The sequence below is a fragment of the Rhizophagus irregularis genome, chromosome 18 (genome assembly GCF_026210795.1).
Source record: "Rhizophagus irregularis chromosome 18, complete sequence".
Taxonomy (NCBI): Eukaryota; Fungi; Glomeromycota; class Glomeromycetes; order Glomerales; family Glomeraceae; genus Rhizophagus; species Rhizophagus irregularis.
The window spans coordinates 4,110,252-4,125,629 of NC_089446.1; the positions used below are offsets into that span (position 1 = coordinate 4,110,252).

A 15,378-nucleotide genomic window follows, 5' to 3' on the forward strand; every position below is an offset into this window, starting at 1 on the left:
TATCATTCAAAAAACAACGTCACGGGAACAAGTAATAACTTCCCACATATACGCAAGCTTTTGCGTGTATTAATAATAAGAGTATCCGTGATCTGATTTTCGTGATGAATTATAATAACGTAATTTCCCCAAAGATTTATTCCAAAAATCGATCCTTAAACCCTATAAAAAATCTGATCCGTGTTTTATCTTTCCATGTTAATATTTCCGTGAATGTATCATTTTAATGGAATTTATAGCCATAAATCATGGAAATTTTCATCTCGCTAATATCATTTTCACGGAATTTTTATGGAAGACACGGAGAAATAACGGAAATATTCGGATAAAAATTTTTTATAGGGAAACCCACTAAACCCACTACAAATCATATAAAAAGGTGAGGCATTATTTAGCGAATCCATTTATCCGCCTTGTACAAATAAAACAAAAAGCGAAACATTCAAACTTACCATTATTTACATCACATATCAACAATCGAATAAACAAGTATAATCTGCAAAGTAAACATAAGGTATATTGGTTTTATAGTTCGGGTTAGCTTCTTGAAATGCCATCACAATGCAAATCGATTTCCCCGCCTATATAGATGTTCCAAAACAAAACGGACATATTACTTGCTATATATGGGCATTTCGATCTTCACCAGAAAATCTTTGACTACAAATTCCGCATTTTTTCTTTTTTTTATTTGAACAAAATGTTGACTAACGTTTCGATTTTCTTTTTTTTTTAGGGTTTTCGGATATCTGGATGGAATTTCGAAGGTACCTCTTCGAAATTTGCATTTTTTTTTCTTTTTTTATTTGAACGAAACGTTGATTAACGTTTTGATTTTCTTTCTTTTTTAGGGTTTTGGCTTTCTGGGCGGCATTTCGAAGGTGAAACTTCGAAAAAAAATTTTTTTTTATTTTATTTTAATGAATGTTAACTAACGTTTGTTCTTAATTTTGTAGGTCCAGAACACTAAAGTGCGGGGTTCCGATTTGGCTAAATCTTCGTATTTTCGAAACTTAATAAAAAAACATTAATTTTAATGTTTTTTATATTTTTTTATAGGAAATTGGCTCCAAATTGGCCAATCCTATAGGTAAAGTTTCAAAGTTTCTTCTAACTTTGAAACTTTCATAAAAAACGTTTAATTTTAACGTTTTTTATATTTTTTATAAGAAATCGACTCTGAATTGGCCAATCCTATAGGTAAAGTTTCAAAGTTCTTCTAACTTTGAAACTTTCATAAAAAATGTTTAATTTTAACGTTTTTTATATTTTTTATAGGAAATCGGCTCTGAATTGGCCAATTCTATAGGTAAAGTTTCATATTTTCAAAACTTAATAAAAAAATGTGTATTTTAACATTTTTTAATTTGTTATTATTTTTTTTTGCAGGGAAATTGACTCCAATTTGGATGCCAGAATCCCGCAGGTAAAGTTTTGATTTTTGAAACTTTTTGACAAAACTCAATAAAAAACATTTAATTTAATGTTTTTTTATTATATTTTATTAATTTTTTTGTAGGGAAATCAGCTCCGATTTTGGTATTACAGAAAGGAGTATGTCGGGTCAGCGTGATGAGTAGAGTATGGTGACATTTGGCAGTGAGTGCTACGGAAAGGAGTATGGTCGGGTCAGGGTGATGAGTAGAGTATGAACTCCTATGTGACAGTTTACTCAAGTGATAAATAACACGACGGGCCAAACACGTGATTTGGAGTGGGCTGAGATGCTATACATCACCTGAGTATGGTTCACACTCCACCGCCAAATGTCACCATACTCTACTCATCACCCTGACCCGACCATACTCCTTTCTGTAATAACGTTTGGCAGTGTATAACATAAGGGGTGTGAACCATACGCAGGTGATGTATAGCATCTCAGCCACTCCAAATCACGTGTTTGGCCCGTCATGTTATTTATCACTTGAGTAAACTGTCACATAGGGTTCCATACTCTACTCATCACGCTGACCCGACCATACTCCTTTCTATAGCACTCCTCCGATTTGCCATCTTACAGGTAACTTTTTGATTTTCAAAACTTGAAACTTAAAAAAAATGTTATTTTAACGTTTTTTCTTTTTTTTTTGTAGGAAAATCATCTACAATTTTAGAAACGAATGGGAATTAAGGAATTTAACATATACTGGATTTGTTAGAAAGTTGGGATGATTTTTGGTAAAATTGCTTTAAATGTATATATAATATTTTAAATTTCAGAATAAAATTTACTGTAATTTGCAATACAATTCAGAATAAATTTTACTATAATTCGAAATAAATTTTGCTACAAATTGGAATAAATTTTACTACAATTCAGAATAAATTTTTACTACAATTCAGAATAAATTTTACTATAGTTGGGGACATAACAAATCATCAAGTTGTTTCAAATTGAGATTTTAAAAAATCACGTGATATATATAACACTAATTTGCAATTGGTTAAAAATCAAACCATATCAGGAAATGTTTTACTTTATTAATCATCAATATTTTCAAAAATAAAATCTGGAACAAATCTTTCACAGCTTTTTTTCTTTTTTTGACAGTGTTATGCTTGTCTCTTTAGTCGTGCCATAGGAAAAAATTCTATGATCTGCATTACCTCTCAGTCAGTCATAGTTCTGGCCTAGTAAATTATAGAATTTTGTCAATTTCTGGCCAGAATTAGATGTTTCAAATCCTACTGTTTATTAAGAAAATACCGAACTTTGCAGGCTAATAACTTTTGATTTAGATCACCAATCAGGATAATCTCAACGTCATTTTGTAGTTTAAGTTAGTAACAATTAAACTATGTTGAGTTATTTTAAATATATATATCCAAAATATTTTTATTAAATTTCTAATTTGAACAATTTTATTTAATGAATTGTTGTATCCCAAACCATATAATTTAAAAAATTTTGTCACAAATTTACCATAATTTAGAATAAATTTGGTAAATTTATGAATATATTTTTTTAAACAATTTGGATTAAAAATACTAAGCAATTCAGATACAATTTGAATATTCTGATCGGCATCAATCAGCCTGCCAATTGGAACTTTACCTAAATTAATAAATCGGCCATCTTTATCACCAAATTTAGCTTAAAATCAGACATCCAATTTCTAGCTGATTTGGACTATTTTGACCAGTGATACTTTGAGAGCGTCTTGAATCTATAAAAAAAAGAATGAAAATATTAGCAAACGTTTTATTAAGTAAAATTAAAGAAAGTTTCTAACTCTCCTACTAAAATTCTCACACATTTAAAAGCTGAAAAACTAAAAAAAAAATAGTTTTGAAATTAGTTTATTAAGACAAAACAAGGAAATTAAAAACATTAAAAACTTACTGAAATACCATATCCAAAGAATGAAGTGTTACCTAAAAAGAAGGAAAAGTGAATGACGAAATAAAAGGGACGAAAGAAAAAGATGAAAAGCGAGAGGGAAAGGGAGACGAAAGAGTGAGTATAAAAGGGGAAGATAAAAGAGTGATGAAGGAGTGTGTAAAAAAGTAAAGTGAGTAAAAAGGGGAGAGACGAAAGTGTAAGAAAAATTTTATTTTATTTTATTTTATTTTATTTTTAAAATATAGACACGACTGAAGCATACACTGGTAAAAAAATGGTCTATCCTACACATATCCTACACATATCTTACATATATCGGGTACTCAAAATGTAGAAAATCATACACAAATAATACACATATCATACACATATCGGGTACTTATATATATAGTATACCTATCATAGTCACGATATATGTATGATATATATATTAGTACCCGATATGTGTATGATATGTGTATTATTTGTGTATGATTTTCTACATTTTAAGTACCCAATATGTGTAAGATATGTGTAGGATAAATCATTTTTTTACCAGTGATAATGTTACATAAGAATACTAATTATCACCTGGCTACTAATTGGTATTTAGGATTTTTTCTGCCAGTTATAAACTGGCGGATCAATTAGTATATCTAGGATGATAAAAAAGTTATTTACTGATCTAGTTTAGTATATAAATGGGCCATCATACTGCCATCATCCTTCAGATGATAACCTATTTATATACTACTAGATTAGTAAATAACTAATACTTATAAACTAATAGTCTACTAAATTCTAAGCTAATGATAAAATTCAACCTCTCGGGAGAAGCCTGAAGAAGTTGTCAAGTTGTCCTACCTGAAGAGATTTAAGGGACTCACGCATAATGTGGACCTCTAAATCTGCTCTTATACCAGTATCCATCTTATGGCAGGCGTAGTGCAATGGTAGTTCATTTTTATTCAAAGTTCTTAGAGACCTACCACTCATATACACTACACTAAGGCCATTCCAATAAACAATTATGTTTAACAAGAATCTTCTCTAAAAAAAAAGAGGGGGATGGGGTCAAAAAAAAAATTACAGATTTTTTTTTACAGTATTATTGAGCGTAAAAATTGAGGGGAGGAGTATTTATTATATTAATTTTTTTTACAATATTAAAAACTTTTAAAATAAGAGAGGATTTTATATTCTTTTTTTAAATGTAAAAAAGTAACTATTCTTTATTTTATATTTTAGTATTATTTTCAATTATACACATTGCTTTTTTTTCATTTGAAGTTTACCTTTTGTAAAAAAAGTTACACCATTTTCTTGACAAACCTCGCATAAAGGATATACTATTCTAAATCGGGATAAAACTTCTGGTGATGGGTTGATAAGATTATTCTCCTCACCACAATAGTAACAAACTTGTGAATGTTCAATTCTACATGAATAATAAGTCTACTCAATTGGTGAATCACAAGTCAAATTCATTCTAACAAACACCTTATTATATTTCTATAAAAACGTTTTGTTTATAAATTATACATAAAATAGTTACATAATGTTCAATGTGTTCATTATTCGCTCATAAATTAGCCATATTTTTAAAATTGCATTTTTTAAAATACTTAAAATGTCTAATAAATGTTTTGATATGTGTATAAGTAATGGAGAATTTTTACAAATATACAAAATATATCCAATAAATGTACATTTAAACAAATCATAAAATTGTAATTTGCAATTTATATAATATTTGTACAGCATTTATATAAACTTAACGTACAAAATATGTGCAGAATAGTGTTATTAAACCAAGTAGCTGAACTATTATAATGATCAATGAATTACTTCTCATAAGTTAGGTTCACTTATGAGGTTCTGATTATAATAATCATGTTTCATTCACAGGATCTAACCAGTGATCAGCCTAATAACACTTTCTTTACTCCCACCAATCTTTTTACAATTCTTTGATATTGTTTAATTAATATATTTTATAATATAATAATTATGTAGGATTAATAATTGTCTAAATTTTCTCCAAACTCTTTATCTACTATATAATATATTCCATTAAGATTAAAAAATCCTACACAATGATCAATTGCAAAGGCATCAATAAATTCATGCGCACCATACTTTTATGTTACAGTGAGACTTGATATCAAGTAATTTTAATGCACATGACATCTCATCTGATAGTTCTTCATCAAAGTCTAAAATTAAAACTAATTAGAATTTTGTTTAAAAACTCTTAATTAAACAGATGAAATCATACCAGACATATTTTCTAAAGAATCTTCAGAATCAGATGATTCATTAGTTGGAGAATCCGAAGTTAATTCATTTTCAACATCAGTAAAATTACATTTGTCATCACCCCTATCAACCATATTTGTCCAATTTTCATGTATAGAAAACTATTTTCTAAATTTATGTTAATATTATTAAGAGGTTCATCAAAGTTTACATTAGCATTGTTAAGAGGCTCATCAATTGGTTGAGATGATTTGCTTTCTGAACTACTAAAGTTTACATCTAAGAGACTTAAATTTGACCATTTACAGAGCTTAAAGAAGAATCTGAAATCACTGAGGTTTTTTTTTCTTTTTTCCGATGTCTAGTTCTAGCAGATTTAGAAATTAGGAGGCCAATACCTTGTTCTGTATCTTGTTGTTTACATTTTGAACAAGTACATAATACTTTATTTGATTTTTGTGATAACATAATAAAATAAAATTTTATTAGATATAATATTGTATTTAGTTGTAAATTATTATAATTATTAATTTATAATTGATTAGTTAAATTTTGGATTATTAATAATATAAAATAACTTAAACTAACGAACACGATAAAAAATAGTGAAATTTGGATTATAACTAATAAAAAAAATAGTTTAAACTGATGAACGTGAATAAATAGTAAAATTTGGATTATTAATAATAAAAATAGCTTAAACTGATGAACGCAATAAAAAATAGTAAATTTTATAGATAATAAAATAGTCTATAAATAGTATATTTTTAGCCTATTTTATCTATATAAGTAATCAATTATAATCACAAAAATAAATATTCTTTTACATTTAATTTTTTAAATATAATGGCTAGACAAAAAAATACTAATTCCAGTAGAATATAGTGAACCACATAGTTCAGGAGATAACTTGGAACTTAATAATTCTGAAGATAATAGTGATATATGAAAAACAACAGATGAAAAAGTGTTATCATCAATTTTATCTCGTATTGCTGCTTTAGAAAAAGAAAATAAAGAACTAAAAAATGAAGCAAATAAAAGAGTTGAAAAAGATAGTAAAGATAATGATATGGCTTCTAATCAGTATTAACTAATATTGTAGGTAAGAACGTTCAAAAGAATGTAAAGAAATGTGTACTAGAAGTATCAGACCAATCAAGTTCTGAAGAATCAGATAATATAGAGGTATATAATATTCTAAATATAGTGTATTCTGTATATAACTACATATTTAAAATAAATCTATACTTTTTAATTATTATATATCTTAAGGATGAGGAAGATATTAATGAATCTGGTCAGATCATTACTACGCCAATTCCAAAGCCACTAGTAGGAAAAGGCCAATTTGCAAATTTGCACTTAAATTTAAATTTAGAAAAAAGTGTATATGAAAGCTATAGGGTAAATACTAATAATAATACAAGTTAATAAAATTAAGTAATAAATACATAGGAATTATTATAATTATAATAACTATATACTTCTTTTTTTTTGTATTTTCAAACTGCTTTTTATGATCTTATTGATCGTTATGCTCCAAATGAAGTTCAATATAAACACCTCGACAAAAAAATTAGAGCAGCTATTATTCGTAAATTTAAAAAGAATAATCCGCACTTCCCACCTTGCATTGGCGATTGGGCTTTAACTTATCTTATGCGCCATAAGATAAATATAAAACGTATGTATTTTATAAAGCAAAACACTCAAAAAAATTATCAAAATTTTTCTGGGTTCGAAACTCAAGCCCCTTTTAAGCTATACATATATATGCAATTTACTTTTTTACCTTTTACAACTTTTATTTTAATAGAATATAACCATCGCCATCAAAACAAAAAAAGTGTAAACAATAGTATTAAAATAAGAGGTACAGTCCCCTCTCGATATAACGAACCCTAGGTTCCAGCTGATCAGGGCTTCGTTATAAGCAACTTCGTTAACACTATAACGAATTATTCGGTATTGTATAACGAATTCTTTGGTATAGGAATATCGGTTATACAGATCATATGACTTGTTGATCTGATTACCGATAATTTAACATTTTTTTTAATCTTTTTTTTATAGGGGTGCTTTCTAAACTTCAAAATAGATGCCTAGAATGAGAAGTAAGTGGGAACTGGGGGTTTTTTATATTAATTTCGTTTAAGAACATTTACTGATGTTCTTTTTTTATTTTTTTATTGTAGGGAACTTCCTGGACTTCGAAATGGACGCCTGAGACGAGAAGTAAGTGGGGAACTCAATTTTTTTTATTTAAGAACATTTACTAATATTCTTTTTTTATTTTTTTATTATAGGGAACTTCCTGGACTTCGAAATGGACGCTTGAGACAAGAAGTAAGTGGGGAACTCAATTTTTTTTATTAATTTCGTTTAAGAACATTTACTAATGTTCTTTTTTTTATTTGTTTAAGGGACTTGATTCAAAGTAAGGGCTTTCTTTAAGAACTCGAAATGGACGCTTGAGACAGTTAATGGGACAACTTTCATTTCTAATTCGTATTCGAAAGGACAGACTAATGTTCTTTTTTATTTTTTATTGTATTTTTTACGTTTTAAATGGACGTTTAAGTTGACAACTCAATTTTTTCTTTTTAATTTCCTAAGTTCTTTTTTATTTTTTTATACATACGAAGTAATGGGACAACTCAATTTTTTCTTTTAATTTCGTTTAAGAACATTTAATAATGTTCTTTTTTTATTTTTTTATTATAGGGAATGCTTCCTGAAGTGTTCTATATAAAAATGTTTATTATAATTCCTTTTTTTTGTAGGAATGCTGTTTAACAATAACTGACTATATAATAAATAAATTATTAATGATATATTAATTTAACTAGGAGTGTCCTTACCCCTGTGATAAATATAAATTAATAACAATTCACATCGAATCCTAATACAACTGAATTAATGTAAATTAATGTAATTCTGCCTAAATATTAAATAAAATAGCCAGAATTATTAATCCTGATACGATCCTGATACAATCCTGATCCATAATTTAAATATAAAACACAGGGGTGATATTTAATGTCATAATGCATCAATATTTATTAATAATTACATTTAATTATAAACTATAGAAATTCTTCGTTATAACTGAAAAAAAATTCGTTATAAAAAAAATCCGTTATATCGAGAGGCATTTTTATATAAGAAATTCACACTTTACTTCGTACTATGTTATACGGTAAATAAATAGTAAACTTCGTTATATCAAGGTTTTTTTCATATTTAAAATCGGTACCACACTGTATGATCCGTTATATCGTGTTATTCGCTATATCGAGGTTCGCTGTAGAGAGGGGTGACTGTATATCCTAACAAGTTTTATAACTAATATTTTATAATATAGTAGTAAACTTACTATATATTTAGACAAAGTAGATGATAAAAGAAATCATGCTCCAAAGAATGATAAAAACGCTGGTGAAAGTTCTATAAAATTAAATACAAGTAAGTTGTTATTTATCTTTAAAATAAAATTATATTATTTTGACACGTACTTATTATTTATTTAATTATAATAGGTAATGATTTTAATGATATTAATCAGAAAATCAAAGAGCTTTTAAAAAAATGGGAAGCTTTGCTTGTTGATGCAAGAAAAAAGAAGCAAAAAATAACAGATTTAATTTCTATAGATGTGCAAGATGGAAGGAATACTGCGGATATATTGCCATTTAATGCAGATGAACATGAAGATTCTGATATATCACCACTACTTAATAACAGAGATAACCAAGAATTAGAACTTTCTGGAAGTATTCTTGACGAACCTCAACTATCAAAAAAAGTAGCAAAAAAATCATATGTATTAAAGATGTTTATCTGGAATATGAAAAGTTCATCATATGGTGATAATATTAACTATTATTTAAAAATAACAGGAAGAGTAATTTGAAGCTAAATAAAACTGAACTTCAGAAGTCTTCAAGAATTAATAATAACAAGTCAAAAACAAAGAATTAAATGATCTTCTATAAATTTGTAACACGTTAGCAATATTTGTACGTAAAGACGTAAAGTCATAAAATATACATGTAGTGACACATATATTAAATGTAATAAACTACAATATACAAATAGTAAGTAATATTTGTACATATACTAGTGAACATATAGTAAACACTATTTTAGCCATAATTTGAACATAATTTGTTTAAATTGGGCCCATTTTTCTATACATTTGATACTCAAAATATGGATATAATATGTATATTCAGTAAACATTCATATAAATATTATTCATTGTACATTTGCTATACATAAAGTGGACAATATTTTTTTATAGGGTATAAAGGATGATTTTCTGGAACAATAGGCGAACTACATGTATATGCAAACGTTTCCATAGCTGTTTGCAATATTTCACTATCGGATTCTCTTAATACATATTTACTGAAGATCACTGGTAAAAAAATGATTTATCTTACACATATCTTACACATATTGGGTACTCAAAATGTAGAAAATCATACACAAATAATACACATATCATACACATATCGGGTACTAATATATATATTATACATATATCAGGTACCTGATAGGTATACTATATATATAAGTACCCGATATGTGTATGATATGTGTATTATTTGTGTATGATTTTCTACATTTTGAGTACCCGATATATGTAAGATATGTGTAGGATATGTGTAGGATAGACCATTTTTTTACCAGTGGATGCAGCGTAATTTTGTGCAAGATATACAAAGAGCAAAATTACGAACCTTTGCAGCAACTAACATTCCATCTGGTGCAAGCTCTTGACATACAAGGTTATTTTTTTTACTTGAAAGGTCAATTTCAGTAGTATTATGTCAGGACCCCAGAAAATGCTTATATATGTAAGGTACCAAGATGCTTAGCCAACATAGTAAAGTTTTATGATGTAAGAATTTTATAATGTTTAATTTTAAGAAAATTTTATACTATATAAGATAATTAAATTGCATATTTTTGGTATTATTTTAAAATACTAAGAGTTTTTAGTTGCTTATTTTTCATATTTATATAACTTTTTAAAATATTATATATTGAATTTATAATTAATTTTTATTTTATTTTCACTAACGGTAAGTGTTAATTTTGTACTACATTTCACAATTTTATATAAATACATAAACAAAAATTTTTTTTTTGATGAAATTATCTTTCAATAGTATCTTTTGAATTTTTATTAAATTCAGTGTATTATTTTTAATATAAAATTACTATATTATACATGTTTATTTTGTTAAATAAAATTACTATATATGTTTTACTTTAAAATATAATTTCACTACTCACCACTTTGGTTATATCAAATTATCTTTTATGTTTAAGTAAGTTTGTTCAGCAAGTTAAATCTACTTGTATTTTAAGGCTAAGTATGATATTTATATAGAAAAGCATATTTTTTTTAACAGTAATAACTTTTAAATTTTCACTTTTTTGTTTATAACTTCAGTGCGTAATTACACCACTTTAGTCAAATGAAATCGACTTTCTAAATTAATTGAAAGTTGTTCAGCAAGGTCGAAACTACTTATATATTAATTTTCATGAGTGTGGGTATAATACTTATGGAGAAAAGTGCATTTTTCATAACGGTACTAACTTCCGAATTTTTCGTTTCTCCGTTTACAACTTCAGAGCGTAATTACGCGTAATTACACCTCTTTGGTCAAATGAAATCGACTTTCTAAATTAATTGAAAATTGTTCAGCAAGATCGAAACTACCTACATATTAATTTATATGGGTGTAAGTATAATACTTATGGAGAAATTTACATTTTTTGTAATAGTATTAATTTTGAATTTTTCTTTTACTGTTTATTAACTTTATTAATTGAATATTGTTAATCTACTTGTATATTATGTTTAGTTTAGCTTCACAACATATTTAAAATTGGATTTAATAAAATATATTAATTAATAAATATATTTTATAAATTATATGTGTTATAATAAAAATTTAATTAGGTTAGAAGATTGATTTGCTTATTTTTATATAATTTTTAAGGTTAGATATCAACAATGCTTAGCGATCATAGTAAAAACCTATGCTTAGAGCTACTAATAAAAAATATTTTTGGGACCTTACCTATATAAGTATTTTCCGGGGTCCTATTATGTCCGTATAGTAAATTGAAATCTTTTTTTTTTTTTTTTTAAAAAACTTTATTATAGATGCGATCATGTCCTATTATAATCACACTTACTTACATATATAAACTTACAAAATATAAGATAAACAAATACATATAAGAATTAAGCATTATGAAACAAGACTACTTTTCATAAAGAACAAGTCGACCTGTTACCTAAACGATCACATCATTGTTAAAAACTATAATGCGACTTCAAATTCAAAGGTGACTATCATGATCTATTTAAAAATTTGCCCAATGACTGCCATGATGGAATGCCAAATCATTTCATTTATTCCAATTACTTTCTAACATATTACAGCCAACATTTTTAACACCCACTTCAGTGTGTTTACTATGTGACTTAGCTTTTTTATCTTTAACGCTAATACTGCACCGCTTTTCTTTCTTTATTTGTAACTCGTTCCTTGGTTCCCAAATAAGCACTTTGAATTCTAATAAAACTCTCCCAGTTATTTGTTTCAGTACCTTATACAACAATTTTTCTTCAGTTATTTTATAGCACTTTAATAATTCTATTAACTGACAACTAACTTAATTCTTCATTAAAAATGTAAAATCATATAAGCGTCCAATATCCTACATACTAAGCTCATTAATTTTAACATTTAATTCTTATATATCTATATCATCTCTTGAATACTTCTGTATAATTTTAGCTAAAAAAATTTTTAATCATATGAGTATATCTTGTACCACATTTTGAATCTTACTACATTTCCAAAAATGGGCAAAGGTTTCTTCTTCTATTTTGCAAAAATTACATCTCCAATTTTCATCATATAGATCTGGCTTTTACTTTTTTAAATTAGCACAAGTTGGTAATTCATTACAACAAATTTTAATCCTAAATGATTGTAAAAAATGATCCTCAAACAATGTATCATATTGATTTATGTTATTTAACTTTAAAGATATTTTCCAATCTGATTGTTTATAGACTTCATTACGGTGTAACATTAGGAATTCTTCTATAAATTGAGCGTCCTTTATTCCCTTTATCATAAGGATAGGGTTACGTTCTATAGGCATATCTCTCCAATAAACCGTACCATTGTGTAATAATAATTTATCCTCTATTATTAATATATTTTTCTCAGCACCAGATTTAGCGAGCTTATCTGCTTCTTTATTATAATCACAATCACTACTATGCGCTTTAACTTTAGTTATCTTTATTTTGAGGCTATAGATCCTAATTATCTTAAATAAACATAACCATAAAACTTTATAATTAACTTTTGATTTTTCTATATCTTTAATCGTCAAAAAGTTTAAATCATCAAATGTATTAACTACTCATTGAGAATCGCTATATATTTTGACATTTGCAGCTTTAGGACAGGTCATTAAACTTAGAATCACTGCTATTAATTCAGCCTTATTAGATGAAGGATTATCTGCAATTCCACAATTAAAACTTTTCTTTATGGGAATGCTAATTACAAATGCATAACCCATCATTATTTCGTTAGTTGCTATATTTTTTACTGACCCATCTATATAAATCTCTATATCAGCTTCTTGCGTTAAATTATTTGCAATTTCTATCAACGCATTACGATAATTACTTGGATGTATATATTTGAAAAACCATTCACTTTTTCAATAATACATTCATTCATAGACATTTTTCCGTAGTATTTACATTCCGCTTGAGCTAACGCCTTATAAATAGCCATATCTGCTATATAATGATCATTTTGTATTGAATTTGCATTAACTTTAACACAATTCTCTATACTAATATCTGCTATACACTTTACTTTAGTGTTACTTCTTTTATTTCTGATCTGATTCGTTTTCACTTCACATTTTCCACATTTTTTAAGGATTGGTAACTGTACTGATGGTGATATTTGATCATTTTCTAGATCTTGTATCCAATGTTCTATACGAATTTTGTCCTCTTTTGGCTTATCTAAAATACGCCCTATTATAGGTTTACCTATTTGATCATGAAAGGTTGTTATCCAATTTTTTGTTTTTAAACTATCAATTTTTGTATTTACACTATATATATTATATCCTAATTGATAATCAGTTTTCACTTTCTTAGATTTTAAAGGATCTTCAATAAGTTTAGTTTCTTAGTCCTATATTTCAAATCTTTATATCTCAGAAGACGTATACCATCTGACGACATTAACTGATTAATAAAATAAACATTTTTCCCTTTCAGTCCCTTACTAATTCCATTTGAAAATATTTCTTTATGTGTACATATTTCTACTATTGGTAATAATCCCCCTTGAATCTGATTAACTTTCACACCACTTGATTTTATGGTTAACATATTATCATATAAAAGTGTTAAAACGCGGGCTAATAAACAGTGTTTTACTTGTAAGTCTTTTAAACTGATATTCTATGTTGCTAATAGAGATTTATTAGACAATAATTTGCTTTGCAATTGTTTACAATCTATTTCAAAAATATCTTTCATCATACCCTTTGATATCACTTGATTATATAATCTACTTAATTGTCTTTGAGCTTGAATCGTATTAATATCTTTAATAGCGTAACCAATGATGAATATATAATACTATTAGGAGTAGTAAGTGGTAATGACGCTTTTCTTTTAAACATATATCTACAGGTAGAATTTAATTTTTCTGTTTGAGAATTTGTCCAAACTAACAATTGTGCTTTATAGTCAATACGAGGAATGATTACGTGATTATATATATATTTCATCTGTAAATCCGTTATTTGTTTGAAGCTAATTGTTTTATTATATCTTTTAATGATATCCTTGCACTGATTAAAGACATAATTAGTTTTCAAATCTAAATTAATCCAAACACCTAAAATTCTCACAGATTCTTTTGATGTTGATGGTTTAATCATTCTTTTTGACGATCCAAAATTAACTTCAATAATATCTTTATCTAACTTTTTGTTCGTTATCATTTCAAACTTATCATAATTTGTTTGTATATTATTCATAATGTTAAATTCATCTGCAATTTTCAAGATCTGCTCTAACTGACCTTTACTTTTAGTAATCCATGTGACGTCATCCATGTATGACTGTGATGATATATTGATCTTGAGTTTTTCTTCTTGGTCTGATTGTACATTACTTTTAAAGCAATGCTCAATTTCATATCCCATTTTTAATGAATTAATTTCTGCAAGCAATGGATTATAATAAATTATCCATAGCAGTAGTGAAATAACCTCACCTTGATCTATTCCTATGATAGACGTATATTGTTTCGTTATTCCTTTTTCTTTTATAACACTTTTTTTACTATTCGTAAATAAGTTAATTATCAAACAGATCAAAACCTTTGGGATCTTAATTCGTTGCAATGCTAATTTAAGCATCTTAATATCTACCCTATTATAAGCTTTAGAGAGGTCCTGAAAAGTCAACCATAACTCTTTATTATTCTTCTTTGTATCTTCGATATAAGTATTAATGATTCTTAGAGGCACCTCTATAGATCCACCAGGTAGTTCCGCATGATTACCTCCTTTTAATATATTACATTTCGCAATAACTTTAGATAATCTTTTTGTAACAATTTTTACTAACACTTTTCTCAAAGTTTCTAGGAGTATTATTGGTCTAGTTTTTGTTAATGAGTACTCCCAATCCATTGTCTTCGGAATAG

At 26.9% G+C, this 15,378-nt stretch overlaps 4 protein-coding genes across 4 annotated transcripts; 2 read left to right on the forward strand and 2 right to left on the reverse strand.

The window, feature by feature from the left end:
- Positions 1-700: 700 nt before the first annotated feature.
- OCT59_010512 (uncharacterized protein) lies at positions 701-1,580 on the forward strand (the record flags this gene model as incomplete). The annotated part of the gene is made up of 8 exons (XM_066133060.1): positions 701-712; positions 852-881; positions 957-971; positions 1,060-1,090; positions 1,171-1,205; positions 1,279-1,309; positions 1,390-1,426; positions 1,520-1,580. The coding sequence occupies 8 exons, from the start codon at positions 701-703 to the stop codon at positions 1,578-1,580; spliced, it is 252 nt and encodes an 83-aa protein (XP_066000644.1).
- Positions 1,581-5,446: 3,866 nt separating this feature from the next.
- Positions 5,447-6,049, reverse strand: OCT59_010513 (uncharacterized protein; the record flags this gene model as incomplete). The annotated part of the gene is made up of 3 exons (XM_066133061.1): positions 5,447-5,538; positions 5,601-5,742; positions 5,888-6,049. The coding sequence occupies 3 exons, from the start codon at positions 6,047-6,049 to the stop codon at positions 5,447-5,449; spliced, it is 396 nt and encodes a 131-aa protein (XP_066000645.1).
- A 2,799-nt stretch (positions 6,050-8,848) lies between these two features.
- OCT59_010514 (uncharacterized protein) lies at positions 8,849-9,497 on the forward strand (the record flags this gene model as incomplete). Its single annotated transcript, XM_066133065.1, has 3 exons — positions 8,849-8,883; positions 8,949-9,049; positions 9,124-9,497. 3 exons carry the CDS (start codon positions 8,849-8,851, stop codon positions 9,495-9,497), a joined length of 510 nt encoding a protein of 169 aa, XP_066000646.1.
- Positions 9,498-14,435: 4,938 nt separating this feature from the next.
- Positions 14,436-14,872, reverse strand: OCT59_010515 (uncharacterized protein; the record flags this gene model as incomplete). The annotated part of the gene is made up of 2 exons (XM_066133066.1): positions 14,436-14,477; positions 14,576-14,872. 2 exons carry the CDS (start codon positions 14,870-14,872, stop codon positions 14,436-14,438), a joined length of 339 nt encoding a protein of 112 aa, XP_066000647.1.
- Between the last annotated feature and the right edge of the window lie 506 nt (positions 14,873-15,378).